The sequence below is a fragment of the Micropterus salmoides genome, unplaced genomic scaffold (assembly GCF_014851395.1).
Source record: "Micropterus salmoides isolate LMB-PRFRI ecotype aquatic unplaced genomic scaffold, ASM1485139v1 Ms_hic_scaffold_15, whole genome shotgun sequence".
In the NCBI taxonomy this organism is placed as follows: Eukaryota; Metazoa; Chordata; class Actinopteri; order Centrarchiformes; family Centrarchidae; genus Micropterus; species Micropterus salmoides.
In genome coordinates this window covers 24,164,618-24,181,698 of record NW_024040596.1, presented here as the reverse complement: position 1 = coordinate 24,181,698, position 17,081 = coordinate 24,164,618, and the positions used below count along the sequence as shown (strand labels likewise).

Sequence of the window (17,081 nt, the reverse complement as noted above, 5' to 3'; positions counted from 1 at the left end):
GTTTGAGAACAGCAGGTTGTTTCCTCCTCTTTTCTCTTTCATCCGAACACACACACGGTGCCCGAAGCCAGTCGGTGTTTGTACTCGTAGAGGTAGTAGGAGGCTGGAGGGAAGTTGCACTTCATCTCCATCCTGCCTGGCACCACATGGACGGCAACACCAGATCCCAGCCCTTCCTGCAGCTTCTTCAGCATGCGTGAGGCCAGGTAACGCCGCGCCCTGCCCGGGTCTTCCTCAATGGAAGCATACACCTCAGGTGGCGGGTTGGGGATCTTCCACTCCAGGTCCACGATGAGCTGGTGGATGCGGCTCTTGTCCAGCGAAGTGGGTGTGTCACGGTAGCACGCCACCACATGCGGGATTGGTGCTTCAGATGCCACAGAAAGTAAATTGCTGGGCTGCTGTTCTGCCAACACATGTTCCTTTTCTTCCTTTTCTTCCTTTTCTTCCTTTTGCTCCTGTGCCTCCTCGTCCTTCTCATCCTCCATGGATCCCACAGCAGGGTGGAGCATCACTGCCCAGCGCAGCCAGTCGTAGTTTTTCTCTAGGGTCTTCAGGATGCTCGCCGCCGCATCTTCAGGGGGAGCGCGGTTCTGCACAGCCTCATGGAGCTGCTGCCGTATATCCTCCTGGGCCTGCTCCAGGAAATAGCCTAAGCAGCGGCCTCCTGTGTTCTTCATCTTCCTGTAGAGGGCACCCATGCGGTCAGACCAGGTCTTCATCAGCAGAGCCTGATCTCTCCCTGTTAGAGAAGCCTGCGTGAAGAGGCACAGCAGACCAGTGCCCAGAACAAAGTTTACCTGTTGAGAGCAAGAGGAGCAAAAGGAGAGAGCGTGAGCTTTCAAACAGTGCTAAAAAATAGTTTATGGAACATGGATGTGTTTAACCCTATAATGAGAAACATATGGGTTGTTTCAACACCTGCTGTTAAAGCTGGGCTTTGCAACAACTGTTTGCCCTAAAGAAGTGATTTATTTTTTTGTGGGCCTTTTTAAGCAAGTAGTCCCAGAACTTAGGAGCCTCAGGAACTAAAAGTTCCACTAGCACATTGCCTTTTGCATTTCAACAACATCTGAAGAACCAAAGAAATTGTGCAAAACACATAAACACTTTGAGGATGCAGGAACTACGACCCAGGAACCAAAACTGAAACCCGGTTCCGATGTTTGTAAAACAATTGAGTTCCTGAAAAAATCTGAAAGCCAAAAAGAGCAGTCATATGATTTTGGCAAACTACACACAGTTGGTTTACTTTTACTGACACAGCTGGTTTATGTTAAACACATCAAAGAGATGACAGCAGAAACACATCTACCAATTGTGAGTCCAGCTTTCTCTGAACAGAACATGTGCTCACTGCTGTTTAGAAAATGAGCAGATTTCAGGTTTCGATAGTCACTTCCTAGTAGTGGCAGTACCCAATACCAGAAAATCATTTTGACAAATCTTTTGCATCTTAATAAGTGGGGCACTAATTAAAACACCAATTTCAGCTTTCTATCAAAACCATGCCTAGTGCAGCTTTAATGAGTTGTTTATTACATTGAACTGTCTTTAGCAGAACAACAACCCATCTGGGATTTTTGTCGACTACGCTGAACTGAAAGGTGTTTCCAGATCTCATCGAGCAGGGGCTGGTTATGACATCATTCTCTTAAAGTGAAGTGACACTTGACCCTGGGAGACAGTTCTGTGTTTCCTCAAAATAAACCACCTAAAGAAAGAGAGCTATGCAAAGTTATTCAAGGTTAGCACACAAAGCCTTTAAGTGCCTGGAGATCTTTTGGGTACGTTACAGAAGATTTAATGGAATGGGTGCATCATTATTTTAGGATTGTATTTTTTATTGTATCGTATGTGGGTTTTGTCATTACAAGACATTCTATGTGTTTTTGTGCCAGCATGAGAAAAAAAAACACAGAATCATTCGTACACTTATCACCTACATCATGTTTATACATGATAAGTTCTTCAAGGTTAAAGAAACAAATATGTGGTTCCTTTGCTTAACAAGGTCGGGTTCTCCAGTCCGGACACATGATTTACAGCCGTGACTTTGATTGCTAGTTAGTTTGACATGCTGCCCTTCTCACAAAGTAAAACCTTCTGCTGTGTAGTATAGATTCCTCAGCTCATTACACAGAATTCAGCTAGGTTGGTTGTATCAAATCATTCATTGGATAACTTCACTATGATTGGCTATGACTGCACACTGAGGGCAAATTTAGCAATTCTTTGCGCTTCAGTGAAAGCACTCTGTTTTCATACTGCTCAGTGCATTTATGTAAATCAGGTCGTAGTGCAAACAAATCCTTGAAAGGAGCACAACCCAAACAAATCTCTCGTTCAGCACCAATTTCAAGCAGAAATTGCTTCAGCATTATGGATAATCCGCTGAGGCTGGCTCTCCCACACCCTAAAGCCCCTTGACAAGTGGACTCTGAGCTCTGTTTTGAGTTTCTAGGATGAAAACAGTGTCTGTCCTTAAAGCAGTGTCAACAGCAGCTGTGTTGAATGGACAACCACTTAGCAAATTCTTTACACTGCCCTTAAAACGATCTTGCATATAGAGGGATGAGGGGTAAATGCTGGTCCAACTAAGGTCATGCCCGCAAATATGTTAATTATATCATTACTTTTACATAATGAAAAAACCTGTGACTGCCGCAGTGTCTATTAAGGTCAATTCCTTCTCACGGTGGACAGTCATTATGTGTGTCTTGCTGAAGGGCTCTAGGACAGATGGACTAATGGATTCATGACTTTTCATCTCAAACAGTGACCATCAAGTCATTTGTATTTTTTTTCCCTTAAGAAATAGGAGAGGAACCTATTTGAAGGGAAATTAAAAGGGAAATATGTGGCTTTTGTGGGTCTTAAACATGTGACATCACAGTGTACTGTTGTTTCACACAGAATACAGTATTCAGGCTTTGAAGCTCCTATTTTTATTTTAAGTTTAAAACCTGAGCTGCTCAGCAATTGCAGCACTCTGTTGTTGCTCCTTTTAGTGGATAAAAACATTTGTACCGTTACAATGTAGGCAAAAGGGAATTTGCCAACTCAGCTCAAAAGAAAGACAACAGAAGGTCACCGCTCTGCTGAATTAAATATTCAGTTTATTTTCATACCAAAAAGATAGATGTAGCATGCTTCATTCCCCACAGGACCTCTATGTTTTTCTGTCAAATATATCTTTTTGGTCTAGAAACTGAATATTTAATCCTGTACAGCTGTGCTATTTTCTAATAAACATGCCCCCATTGGGTGTATTTGCATTATTTTGACATAATGCCAACTTTTGATTACAGATCAGTTGGACTTCCGTTCCAGTTTGAAAAGTTGTCTGTGTGAATGTTTTTCTGTCTTTTTTCTTCCTCTGTGTTGCGTGTGTTTATACATATATGAATATATATGTAACACGAGGATGTTAGATTGTTGTGTCACCTCAAACGCCTGCTGTAGTTAAGCAGTGGTGCGTGCTTCTGTATAATGACTTGTAAAATAAGAGAGAATTAAACTTTAATAAGCCCTCTAGGGAGATGAGTTGAGCACAAAGACCCCCCACAACCTCGCACTGCGCCCTGCACCTTCACCAACCTTGACGCAGAACTCCCTCAGCTCCCAGCGTTTGGGCTTGCGGCTCAGTATGAGCTCCTCCAGCAGCGTGGGCTGGTCGGTCAGCGCCGACACTCCCATCATACGGTTGTAGAGAGCTGTCAGCTGCCTCTCCAGCCGGTAGTCCTGCACATACTGCAGAAACACCTCCGTCTCCTTCTTGGTGAATTCTGACTGGGCCCTCACCTACAACAAGCAGAGGTAGGAGAATTTCCTATTACCATACAGGGGTCAAGGGGGTGTGTATAGTAGCTTTGGGGTTACAGACTGGACAAAGACATGTAAAAGGCCCCCCATCCCTTGTACATTGACACAAAACAGCAACACAGGTTTGTTTTGTCTCCTTGTGGTCATTGTGCATCTCTTAGTCGTAGTCGTTGTAGTCGTTTTGTTCTTCTATGTAGTCATTTTGCTTCTCTTTGTGGTCGTTGTGCATCTATTTGTGGTAATTGTGCATCTCTTTGTTGTCGTTTTACATCTCTCTGCCTCTCTTTGTGGTTATTTTGCATCTCTTTTTCAGATTCACAACAGCTAAGGTTTAAGATTTAGGTTTATTGGATGTACGTAAGGACAGTGGTTCCTAAAATCAGAAGGTTTCAGGCCTTTTTAGAGTTATGTAATTTCATCTATATCAAACAACAAACCTGATTTCCTATCTCGACGAAGCAGACAGTACATTTTCAATATTTTAAAGAGGTGCCAAAGTGTAATTCAAATGTATTTTCACAATGAGAAGACCTGAAAATGAACTTTACCTGCCAAAGTGTTATGAACAGACATACCAGAATCTACAAGAATATAATCCTCCACCCTGCTGTTCTAGCTTTTTTATTGAATTTCAGCTTGTTTGCACTTACATTTAGCCATTTATTGCTGATGAAGAGACTTGTTTGATTTCATATTCCAGATCATATTCTTTCTCACTCAAGAAATAACCTACACTGAAAGTGACTCTGGTTATTCTTCTTTTGCCTGAAAACGTATGAGACGATGATGACTTATGAAATGGCTTATGTACTCAGCCCATTTAAGGGATCAGTATAAAGAAAGAAAGGGGAAGTAGTTTTAACATTTTTAAATAATTAAACAAAAAATAAACGGCATAAGCCTGGTAATAATAGCTCTGATAGAACTAAACAGATGCTTCAATCATACTGTACATCTGGTCACATAACTACATTTACATAATACGCTCAGCATGATGAATTCAGTCACAGTCAGACATCAGTTTAGGAAAATTGGCAGGGTGCTTGTTACTCTTCAAGGTCATCGCTGCCTTAAGAGCCCTTGACTGTGTTTATTAAACTACCAAATTTAGTGCTGCAGTTAAATGGGCGGAATATACACATTTTCTTTTCTCTCAGCTATCCATCTATTAGCCTGCAGAAGGTCACAGAATACTGCTGAGCTTTAACTCTGCCACTACACCAAATCCTTCACCCTTTATTTCTGATCCAACTTGATGGGGGAATAAAAAAGGCGAATGAATGAATATTTTGATCCAAACATATGTGCATAGCATCCAATGCATACATCCACATCATTCATCAGGAGAAACAAAGTTAAAGCCCTTACATTGTAGGCTTCTGTTCTACAGATGTCCTTGAGCAGGACATTGAATCCCTGCCATTCACAAGAAGGACTGCCAGCCGAGACAGATACAAAAATAATCACTGGGCTTGTGTATGCTTTTATTCACACACAGAAGGTGCATTCACCTTAAAAGTGGAAAGGACACCAAATTATGAAGATGCATTTGCAGTGATGTTAAGTGTTTTGAGTAGCTATCTGTCAACTGGAGTGTTAATATTAGAGCTGCGGATTCATACAGTTGACCAGTCTTTGGAGCAGTTGCTCAAAATAAATTGTAACTAGCATGGCATTTTTTAATGTTAATAAAATTGTTGCATGAGGAGACGTTTAGATTTTTTTAGGCAAATTTAATAGAAGGCAACACAAAACAATTTTGGGCTGTGTGTAATGATTATTGTAATTATTGATTAATCAGTAGGGCTTGTAAAAAAAAAAGTTTTATTAATTTATTGTTTGATCTGTAAAATGTCAGAAAATAAGGACAAAGCTTGTTGCTTATAACAGTTATCAATGCTACAAATTCTAACATTGGAGAACGTAAAAATATACAGATGTTTGGAATTTGTCTTTAAAACATTTACTTATATTGATTAATCGATTATCAAAATTGTCACTGAATAATTATCTGTTAATCAGCACTGACACAAACACATACATATGGCACATATGGCATATAATTTTATAATTTTGGCAGCACTGTGGGGAAACAGCTTCACCCTAACCTCAGCTTCACAATAAAACACCTCTATCCTCCTTTTGTTGTTGATCTCTCATCACTTACCAAGCTGATATTAGACTACCCTCCAAAATACCCAGACAAGTACTTTACTCTACTATGTATAACTGCATGGATGAGGGACAGGTTACTCACCGCTGTGCCAAGCTGGTAGTAGACCACTGCCAGGTCATCCTCCAGTCGGTGGACCTCCTGGTCATCCAACAGGCCGTGACCTGATTCTCCCAGCTCCTGATCGATGTGGTCCAAGTTCTTCTTGGACACCTCAGTCTCCTCTGCCGTGGCGCTGCCGCCCAGATAGGAGCAAATGCCTTGGACCAGGACTCTGAGTACCACAGACACACACACTCCTGATTCACTTCATAAATATCTTTCACATACGACAACTTAAGCAAATATATTGTTTTATTTCAGCAGTCCATGAGATTTTCAGATGCACTTGTACAAACTCACCTCACAGTTTGCATATAGCCCACAGGCTCTAAAACCTTCCCAAACATTGCCATTGGTGTAGAGCTGTGTTCTAACAAATTACCTGTGGAGAAAGTGAACAATTAATCCCACATTTACGATAACTGCTGTAAGACATTCCTGACATATTTAGAAATTACTACAATTGGTGGAAATCAATTCACTGTTCTTATAACCTACTTACCAGACCAAACTTGAAACCTGTACTTTTTGTAACTCACCTCAGTTAATCAGTGTGCAGGTTTGAACTGACCTTCACAGTTTGTCCAATATTTATACACTCGCCTGAACAACCAGTTAATCTGATAAGGGTTCTCCACCCACAGCTCTTTCAGAGTTTGAGAGGAAGATGGAGCGTGGAAAAATTATGCATGATAGGAGCGTAATCCATGTAATCTATAGAGATATAAGACAAACAAAATGCAGGCCCTTGTGAACAGTTATTACGAAGCATTAAAAGAGTACTTCACCAATTACACTCCTATAACATTATCAGCCTCACAAAGGACAGTTTAAAACTAAAATAATCAAAATCGATGCAGCAGAAACAGAAATGTCTATATTTTTATTCCACACATTCTTCTTTTATACGTTGTCATGACCTGGCTCTAAGGTCATGACAAATACTAACACGGACACGGAGGACTGCCAAATATAAACATTATAGTAACTTAAAACTGATAATTACCAATGTAGATGTCTATGAAGATTCTCAGTCATCCAGGTCATAGTTATCCAACGAAGGTTAAAATCAAGGGCAACTGGACTTGGTTGAAGATACTGGAAGACGTTTCGTCCCTCATCCAAAGGACTTCTTCAGTTCTGACTGACTGGCAGGGAAACTCAGCTATTTAACCTCAGTGGGGTCGTTATCCCGGGTCATCGATACCGCTGGTTCGTTAGTGTTCCTTGTTTCTGTGACGACAGTCGTTACAGTCGTTAAGACTACCTGTGGCCGAGACTGAACGACCATCGTTGGTATCTTCACCTGAGGCCAATAGGTTACGTTTGTTGAGTTTCCTGGGAAGTGATGAAAGGACAGCATTGTAAGTGGGGGATAAGTGGTGGTGTAGACCCCCTCCCCTGTTCAATGACGGCTTCTCAACCCTGGTGTAGATGGCTTCCTTGACACCTCTTTCAAACCATCCATCTTCTCTGTCTAAAATGTGCACCTGGTGGTCCTCAAACGAGTGTCCTCTGTCCTTCAGATGTAAGTAGACTGCAGAGTCTTGACCTGAGGAGTTGGCCCTTCTGTGTTGAGCCATGCGTTTGTGTAGTGGTTGTTTAGTCTCCCCAATATACAGGTCTGTGCATTCCTCACTGCATTGGACAGCATACACTAGATTGCTTTTCTTGTGTTTGGGTGTGCGGTCTTTGGGGTGTACCAGCATCTGTCTTAGTGTGTTCTTGGGTTTAAAAAACACAGGGATGTTATGTTTGTTGAAAATCCTCCTGAGTTTCTCTGATACTCCAGACACGTATGGAATCACAATGTTGTTGCATTTGACCTTCTTTTCCTCCGCTCCTGTCCTCTTCAATGTGTACAGCGCAGTCCAGGAAGGCCAAACTGTTGTTGTGAACATCTTCTCGTGTGAACCTTATGTTACTGTCCACAGGGGTTGATGTGTTCTGTGAAGGCTTGCACTTCCTGGCTTTTAATTTTGACCCAGGTGTCGTCCACATATCTGTACCAGTGGCTCGGTGCTGTTCCTCTGAAGGAGTTGGGGGGCTTTATTCTCCACTTCTTCCATGTAGATGTTTGCCACAATCGGGGATACCGGTGAGCCCATGGCACAGCCATGCTTCTGTCTGTAGAATCCACCGTTGTACTGGAAGTAGGTGGTGTTTAGACAGAGGTCGAGTAATTTACAGATTGCAGCTACTTGGGTGTGGTCAGACGACCCACAACGACACCCAAACGAATACATAGACAACACATTTATGTGGGTCTTGTACTCCCTATACAAACAAATACATACTATATACTACTGTTGAGATTAAATTTTTGTATATATATACAAAAATTTAATCTCAACAGTAGTAATACACACAGTGAATAACAAAATACATGTTTGTATTTAAATATGAATCTCAGAATGCTGCAATTAAATTCATATTTGACACCATTGGACCCCTTCCAGATATCATGAAATTGCACAAACACTCAATTATAGTTATCTATTTATATTCAGTTTGAATTTTGCAGAAACACCCCCGTAATGTATGGAGGATCGTGTCTGGCACATCTGAAAATAAATACAGAAATTAAAATGAATAGGATATTTATGTATTTATTGAGCATTTTTTAAATTTCTGTATTTATTTTCAGGTGGCAGGCACGGTCCTCCATAGTAATGGATGCCAAAAGTTATTTTCCTCGTTGTATGAAAAGCTACTTTATTCATTTCTCTTAATTTCCAGTCTATGTTAATTTCCTTAATTTCCAACGTTGTTGTTTTCTGGAAAGAAAAAACTGTTAACATAGGGGGCGCGAATGAAACCATAGACATAACCATACAGAACTATTTGGACCAAGCGCCTAAAACTCAAGAAGAAGAAGACGTTTCCGCTTAAAGCCGGAAGAGGCGCCAAAATCGAAAAGTTGTTTTCTGCCAGAAAGTAAACAAACAGCTTGTTCGGTGGTTTCACTGACGGAGTTTGTCTGTTTGAAAGCACGTTTGGATCATTTAGACTCTTAACTGAAAATGGACCCGACGGCACGGTTCTTTGCGAAGCTGAAAAAGCTGGCGGTGACTTTAGAGTCAGAAACTGCCAAGCTCCAGGAAACCTTTGAAAACCGCAACAACGACGGTGTCACTGACAGCGGTGAGTGACACTCAATCCTGATGTTCAGCCACAATAAAGCATGTTTAAATAATTTAGCTAGTTTTCAGATGTCAATACAAGTTCTTTATTAATTTATTTATTTCAGACACCACAGCGAAAGCGATGCGAGCATATCACGAACTGAACTGTGACGTCCGGAACATGAAGGTAACGGCGTTACACCAAACTCTGTTTATTATTTATCTGATATTATTAAGGTATCGTTGTTTTCCAGCATCACGTTCCCACCATACACTTACGCAGAATACATACAACCCTACAGTGTTCGGTATGTAAAATTTACTTTACTTTTTTGTAATGACCGTCCGTTGACATGATTTTCAGTTCATATCAGATCAGAATCAGGTTTATTGCCACATTTTCACAGGAATTAACTTTGATATATATATTGGTGCTGGGGCGGCGCGGTGGTTCAGCGGTTAGCACTGTCGCCTCACAGTAAGAAGGTCGTGGCCTCTCTGTGGAGTTTGCATGTTCTCCCCGTGTCCTGTGGGTTCTCTCCGGATTCCTCCCACCCTCCAGAGACATGCAGGCTAGGTTTATTAGTGACCCTAAATTGTCCTTCGGTGTGGATGTGAGTGGTTGTCTGTCTACGTGTGGCCCTGTGATGGACTGGCGACCTGTCCGCCTTTCGCCCGATGTCATCGCGGTTGACGATGGATATATTGGTGCTTAATGGATGGATGGAAAGTTTGTATATAGACAAATACTAATAATAACTGTCTGAGATGCAGCTGAAGAGAGCCCTGGCTGGGGCGGAGTGGTGCTCCGAAGTGCCCCCTATGCCTCAAATGAGCCTCCCTCACCCCTCTCTCAACACGCCTGCACCGCCACCCATGCCCTTAACTCCCAAATGTGCTCTGCGGATGGATGACGATGAGCTACAGACACCCCAGATGCATGACTTTGGCATCTCAGAGCACACCATGTGTATATGTGTATATGTAAAATACTATATTATAGTAGTAAGGAGTATACATGAGCAAAAAATAATTAGTGCAATGTTCATTTATTTTTACACATTTTTTACACAATAGCCCTGCAATATAGTTTATAACTTTTTTTTAGATAACACTATCAATGAGTTTAATCAACATAACTGTTTCAGGAAAATACATTATTAGTGGCAGCAAATTTAACAATAGGTCATTGTTTGTGCAGAATTAATAATTTCCTCCTTAAGCATCATAAAGAATTTCTGAACTTTTTAATGTATTATGCCCATATTATAACACACAATCTTTAGCACTTTAGTCAGTTTTGTGAAAAATATTATCACAAGTCTGTGGGCCTGTTAACTTTGGAAAGGAGAGTACTGCTCAACTCTGGTCTGTCCTCACACAGGGGCAGATCCAGGAACAGTTGGTTCAGCAGAAAGCAAAGGAGAATGAGGTTAGCAGCTTCATTAAAGCGAGCAGAGTGATGGAGCAGAAGGTCACTAAGGACATCCAGGCACTTAAGGCACACTGGGAAAAATATGGTTACCAAGCCCCCCAAGACACAGAGAGAACAATTAGTAAGTAATGAGCTGTGTCAGTTATCAAACATAATGTACATCTTTGTGCACACACTGATATTTACTGATGATGTACTGCTCTACAAGGTGAAGTTATGTCTACTGTTCCTAATTTCTAAACAAGAGGCACTCAATGTGTTTTTATTGTACCTTTCTCTTAACCAGAGGCCAAAGGTCAGGAGTCTGAGGCTGAAGTTGAAGAAGTAGGTGATAATGAAACCAAGTCAGCAGGAGGAGAAGAGATTGGAGATGATCAATCCTCATCATCCCTAAAAGTGGGACCTCCACCTTTCACTGATGTGCTGCGCACCCCGCAGCTCTCTGACTTTGGCCTGTCTGAGATGCAGCTGAAGAGAGCCCTGGCTGGGGCGGAGTGGTGCTCCGAAGTGCCCCCTATGCCTCAAATGAGCCTCCCTCACCCCTCTCTCAACACGCCTGCACCGCCACCCATGCCCTTAACTCCCAAATGTGCTCTGCGGATGGATGACGATGAGCTACAGACACCCCAGATGCATGACTTTGGCATCTCAGAGCACACCATGTGTCTGAACAACGACTTCACTATGGATCTGTTCCGGAAGAACGTTGAAAAGCCCCAAAGGTAGAGCATAATGTGGGTTATGTAATCGCAACCTTTATTGACCTCTTCTGGCAACATGTGGGATTTGTAGCAAGTCATTAGTCCCTACTTATTACTGATTTATGATTGTTCTCATCTTTAACAGACCACCACTAGAAATGCCTGCACCACCAGTGAACACTCTAATGGAGAGTTTGCAGAGAAAAGGTATGAAACTGTCCTGCTCTCGCATCTTAAATTTAGGCTCTAACTGCCATCTTTAGCTGACCTTACCTCTGTTTTTCCTGTGATCAAGCATGCTCATGTTTAACATTCTCCTGAGCTCTTAGCTCTTATTCCTTTTCTAAACAGCTCCACAATGAGGGCTAGGTATAGTTTGGAATTTTTCAATACTAGTGCCAATTCAATACCTGGGTTTTGGTACCATAATAATACTACTTTCGTTACGTTACAGTGAGAAATATAAAGACATTTTTCTTCAAAATTCGTATGTATGTACACAATATTGTCCCCACCTTTTTTGTTTTGTTTAACTTCCATTTACTCATTTGGCAGACACTTTTATCCAAAGCGACTTATATTTGAGGAACAACATACAAGCATCAACAGAGCATCAATACAGCACGAGATCTACAACTGAAAATGCACACTAATAAGGGCAGCAATAAATACTACCAAAAGCTAATAGCACGTATGGAATCAGTGGGGTAAATATCGGTAATACCTAGGGAAAGAAGTAAGAGTTAACAAAAAAGTGCAATTGATAGAAGAAGTAGAAGTGCATGTTAGAGGTGTTCTTCTTGAAGTTGTAGAGGGACGCCCCTGCTCTGATGGCATGTGGAAGCTTGTTCCACCATCGTGGTGTCACAGATGAGAATGAGTAATTGTGATGAACTAGGAATTAACAGTTTTTCTACAGTGGCTCTCAGTCATAAATCATTGTATTAAATTATTAACAAAGTTACTTGTAGTTAAATTGTAAAATGGAATTGAGACTTTTTTTTTTTTTTTTTTTTTTTTTTAGAGAAAATCTGGTTTCAATATATGAGTGATTATTGTGAGTGATTATTAGATAAAGTCACTTCACTTTTCAAAAATGTAACCTATGAATATTACAGGATGACACCGCCACTTTAAGATGCTTTTCGGAAAACTTATACTTAAAGAATTAGACTATATAAAAGTTAATAATGATGATAAATAAAAAAAAAATGCCACCATCTTAAAATAAGAGAAAGCACTGAAATGAAACATGTTTTTGCCATCCACTTATATCACATTGTTTTTACTGCCTTCAGCAAACAACTTGGAGTCCCCAGAGCCACCTGTGTTTTGCACCCCCGGGTTCAAGATCAAAAAGACAAATGGTCACTGCAATGGTGAACCAGAATCCCCCAGTTGCCCTGATAATGTGCCTTCCACCCCTGAGGTGCCAGCGTTTCAAACCCCATACGTGAACCGACTGGTCAGCACCAAAAAGGTATAAAGAATGATGATAAAAAATCTGTGTCAACTAATAGCAAAACATTCTTTATTTTCATATCCAGACTTGCAGAACACAAATGTTCAACTCCGAGTTTGTGCATTTTTTGCATGTGCTTGCAGAGTGCACAGCAGCCTGAACCTGTCAGCGTACAAGTTGATGATGATGATGATGATCAAAGCCAAACCTTTGAACTTCCATCACCTACTCGTAATGGAGCAACCTGCTCCAAACGCACCTGGAAATACGATGTGCCAGAGAGATCCATCTTGAATGTGGAGGACGAGCAGATGCCAGCGATGCCAAACCTGGAGTCTGTTTTGGGAAATTCTTTACAAAGTGTAAGACAAAAGGAAAGGTTGTTTATCTTTTTTTGCCACAGGCCACACTACTCATCCCAAAATTTACGAGACTATATTTTTGAAAAGATTAGTAAAACCCACAGAGCCATGTGATTAATTGAAGAATAATAATTCTAGACCATTTGAATTGAGAGTTATGTAAATGACTAAGATAAAAAAAAGAACAGACACGAATAGCAAAAAACAAATTACAACAAAAATAGCAAATTAATAAAATTCACAATCAGTATTTTCAAAACGAGTCAGGCTAAGTGGACACACTATGCTGCATTTTACTGACAAACTTTTCCACACCTAGTCAGTTTGGGGGAGCACAAATGATCTGAAAACTATTATTTACTCTTGGCTACTGTGTTGTGAAATACGGCCTTCATGTCGAGAGGAAAAACTAGAGCCTTTTTCTTTAATCTTTTTTCTAGAGAAGTGCAAAAATGCCGAAGAAGACTACTGAGCATGAAAAAGTGACGAAAGATCCCACTGTCAACAGTCTGGAGCTGGACGGACCCACCCAGGAGTTCAGCTTGGGGACACCTCGCATCAGGAGGGACTACCAAGAGCCCGGCACCCCAGAGATGCCAGACCTCAGCTCTGTTACACAGGACATCTGTAAAGTAAGTCTTGTTTATTCCTGTTTTACAGCAAAAAAAAAAAGATCACACCTGCAGTTTTGTTTTAGCTGATGAACTACAGACATTTTGTACTGCTGACGATGTTAGATTGAGATTTATTTCCCCTTCATCCAAGCAACCTTTAGTTTGATCTCATGAGAAAAGAACCCTGATTTGAAGACTTAAAATTTGTTTGACATGTAAGATTTAAGCTTCCTGCCATACTGTTCTCGTGTGTGTGTGTGTGTGTGTGTGTGTGTGTGTTTTTTTTTTTCTTTTTTTTTTTTTTTTTCATTTATAATGTCTCTTTTGTTTTTGTAGCTTTTGTCCCAGGCTCAGGTGAAGAAGTCCCACATGGTGGTTGTGCAACCACACGTCCGACCGGAAAAGGATAAAAACAGGTAACTCTGAAAACCACAGTGTGATCCACTTTGGATAAATGCTTTTAGACATCTACAATCTCCCAAATAAAGTTGCAGATCAGATCAGACTGCTGCTGAGTAAAATAAATATTATTAATTAAAGAGATTCGGGGATGTAGTGTAATTTCTTTGTATATTTTCAATAGATTTGGGAATTTTGAGTTGGTTAGTTTTATCTGTCCTGCCTGTTTCTAATCATGACTGATGTTTATTTCCTTCTATTTCATTGCTTTATTAATTTTGTCCTGATATCATTCATGCGTGGGTTTTTTTTAATCCATATTTTAATTGTAACATGTCCTCTTCCCAGATCTGTGAGTCTGTCTGTGGTGTCAGAGAGCGAGTTCCAGAGTTTACCCAGCTACCTGAGGCAGATGACTCTGTCCAGCCTCAACCAGGCAGTCCACAACATCAACACATTCACGGCAGAGTGTCAAGGTCAGTGCTACAGTGATCACCAAAAACTACAGAACTCGGTCACAGTTATCCACTCTCATGCTTTAAGTTTTTCATGACTTAGTTCAACATTTTCATTCAAGACGATTCAACAATGGTTGAATTGAACATGTTCATTTGCCTAATGATATTATTCAGACTGTTATTTGTACAAACCCCTGGTTAAAGAATATTCTGTAGCCTCTTTTATTTATCATCAGTTTATTGTATTTACGTTACTATGATATTGATTTGTGGTGATATTGCCCAGCTTTGTTAGGCTGCATAACACAACCTTGTTAAAAATGTTCCCTCCACTTTGATGTTTTATCAATGAATACAACACAGTTCAGTAGCAACGGCATTATTGCCCTGGTCCATGAAGCTCTTGCTGTCTGCAAAATAGTATCCAGCATTAACGCAGACTGTTTCGCATTCAAAAGAGAAGCTGATGTGACTAATGCTAATTGAGATCATTTTTATTTAATTGATGTCGGTCAATTAACAGCAGTGGTTTCCACTTGCATAAGCTCTAAATGAACGGAAAAAATAAGGTGCCCATGTTAGTCACGATTTCCTGTTGAGCTGTAGTGTGGTGTATTTAATGCAAAAAGCTGCCCATGAAAATCAGTGGTCAGTGCTCCTCCACAGCACGAGTCAAACCATAATCCCTCCCAACAAGTAACCATGAAAGTAGAATACGAAGTATCTCATGCAGTTCATTACTAAAAACAGGATCAGATAGCGACACATGACTATTTTATCTCAGGAGTTAATTTACACCACAAGGCTGTATTACATGGTGATATCTCACTCGCCGGTGTAAACTCACAGCACTCATATGTGTGACCCCCAGTTGCAATGTAAGGCGTTAACCACATTAACTCAATAAACTCTACTATAACGATTGATCGTGGACTACAGGGGACTACCTACACCTGGCTACAGCCTTTAACCTTGTATGTGGCCACAAAAGCTTGATATGCCCAGTGTGATGTAATGGGCTGCTTATAAAGGCTCAAGTAGCAAGGTGATTTCACCTCGGGAGTTGGTTTACATCTAAAAGCCATACTGCAACTCCAGGAGAATGCATGTGGTATATTTAACTGTCATGCCAATTGATTTTATTTATTTATGTTATTAATTATAGCATTCATCATGTGGGAGAGAAATATCATGTATGTATTGTTTTCAGACCACAAGCATTCACCGCTGCTAGAAGAAGAAACTCACAACAATATTAAATAAAACTGAGCAAATTTTAATGAGACACTGTTAACAAAGTGTTAGTACAGTAACAAAAAATTATTTTCATAAACTTGTTAAAGTGGTTACATTGTCCCAAAAACAAGACATCATTTAAGTTTTAGAAAAAGAACAACAATTTCTGTCTCATTGTTTATAAATGTAGCTTTAGAAGCAGTTTTTGAAGCATGAAATTGATGATTCTTGTAGTTTTTTGGCTGTTTGCACATGGTTGAATACATTAATTGTAAGTCTCCTTGGATAAAGGCATCAGCTAAATAAATAAAATGGAGAAAGTACAACAGAGAACATTCATCTAGTAAACATGTACACACAAATAAAATACATAACTGTTTGCTAAACAGTAATTTAACCTAGTTTAGGTTAGCAAAACTGATGTATTAGGAAGGATTAGCCTCAGCCCTTAATTGTCACCAGTTTTACATTGATTTGGCTTAAATATGTTTGCACTTACCCTCACTCAAAAATGCAATCAAGACAACACGGATACCAAAATAAGGTTATTTTTATATTCCTCTCCAGGTTAAGTACATAAAATAAGTTAGAAAGCCAGGTTTTACAACTATATCTGATGTATTTTCTTTTGAAACAAACATGGGACCTATTAAGAGCACTGGACTTAACAGCTGTCTGATCATGTATCTAATCTGTTGTTGTTCTGCGGTGCCCTCTGCAGGGGAAAAGACAGAGTTTCCGATGGAGGAGCTGAAGAAGATAACCAATGTTGGAACCAGGACCCCCATATACATCCTCTGTCTAACCGAGCTCAAGAGGCTGCAGCATGTGGGAGGAGCAAGGAACACCTCTGTGTACAAACTGAATACACACTACTAACAGCTGCCTGGATACATTACACTTTGTCTCATCGGGACCTCAAACGTAGCCTCATCTAGACTCACAAAAACCTCATTGTATATCCATCTTTAAGTTACAGAGACACTGGTCTCTGGATGCCTGTTTCTATCAATACACACTGCAGGAAAAAAACAACTTCACAAAAGGAATCCTCATTGTATGTGTCCCAGATTGGGAATAAATCTGAAGCATAGCTAGTCATTAATTTACACTTCTGGTTCTGATTTTATATTGACCTATATAGATAATAAAATCATAACACTCTTGTGTGACCCCCTAAAATAGCACA

At 40.4% G+C, this 17,081-nt stretch overlaps 2 protein-coding genes across 3 annotated transcripts; one reads left to right on the top strand and one right to left on the bottom strand.

Annotated features, from left to right (window-relative positions):
* Window positions 1-16: 16 nt before the first annotated feature.
* Window positions 17-6,933, bottom strand: LOC119904483. The gene is made up of 4 exons (XM_038721183.1): window positions 6,401-6,933; window positions 6,083-6,272; window positions 3,601-3,804; window positions 17-800 (listed from the first exon to the last, which is right to left on the bottom strand). The coding sequence occupies exons 1-4, from the start codon at window positions 6,451-6,453 to the stop codon at window positions 39-41; spliced, it is 1,209 nt and encodes a 402-aa protein (XP_038577111.1). The 5' UTR covers window positions 6,454-6,933; the 3' UTR covers window positions 17-38.
* Window positions 3,761-16,997, top strand: ska3 (spindle and kinetochore associated complex subunit 3). Of its 2 annotated transcripts, XM_038721178.1 has the most exons (11): window positions 9,006-9,244; window positions 9,351-9,412; window positions 10,610-10,781; window positions 10,947-11,382; window positions 11,507-11,568; window positions 12,660-12,841; window positions 12,967-13,185; window positions 13,626-13,817; window positions 14,136-14,215; window positions 14,547-14,674; window positions 16,614-16,997. In XM_038721178.1, the coding sequence occupies exons 1-11, from the start codon at window positions 9,124-9,126 to the stop codon at window positions 16,769-16,771; spliced, it is 1,812 nt and encodes a 603-aa protein (XP_038577106.1). In that variant the 5' UTR covers window positions 9,006-9,123; the 3' UTR covers window positions 16,772-16,997. The 2 variants fall into 2 exon arrangements, with proteins under 2 accessions (XP_038577107.1, XP_038577106.1); XM_038721179.1 differs by lacking the exons at window positions 9,006-9,244; window positions 9,351-9,412 and adding an exon at window positions 3,761-3,819.
* Window positions 16,998-17,081: the final 84 nt, after the last annotated feature.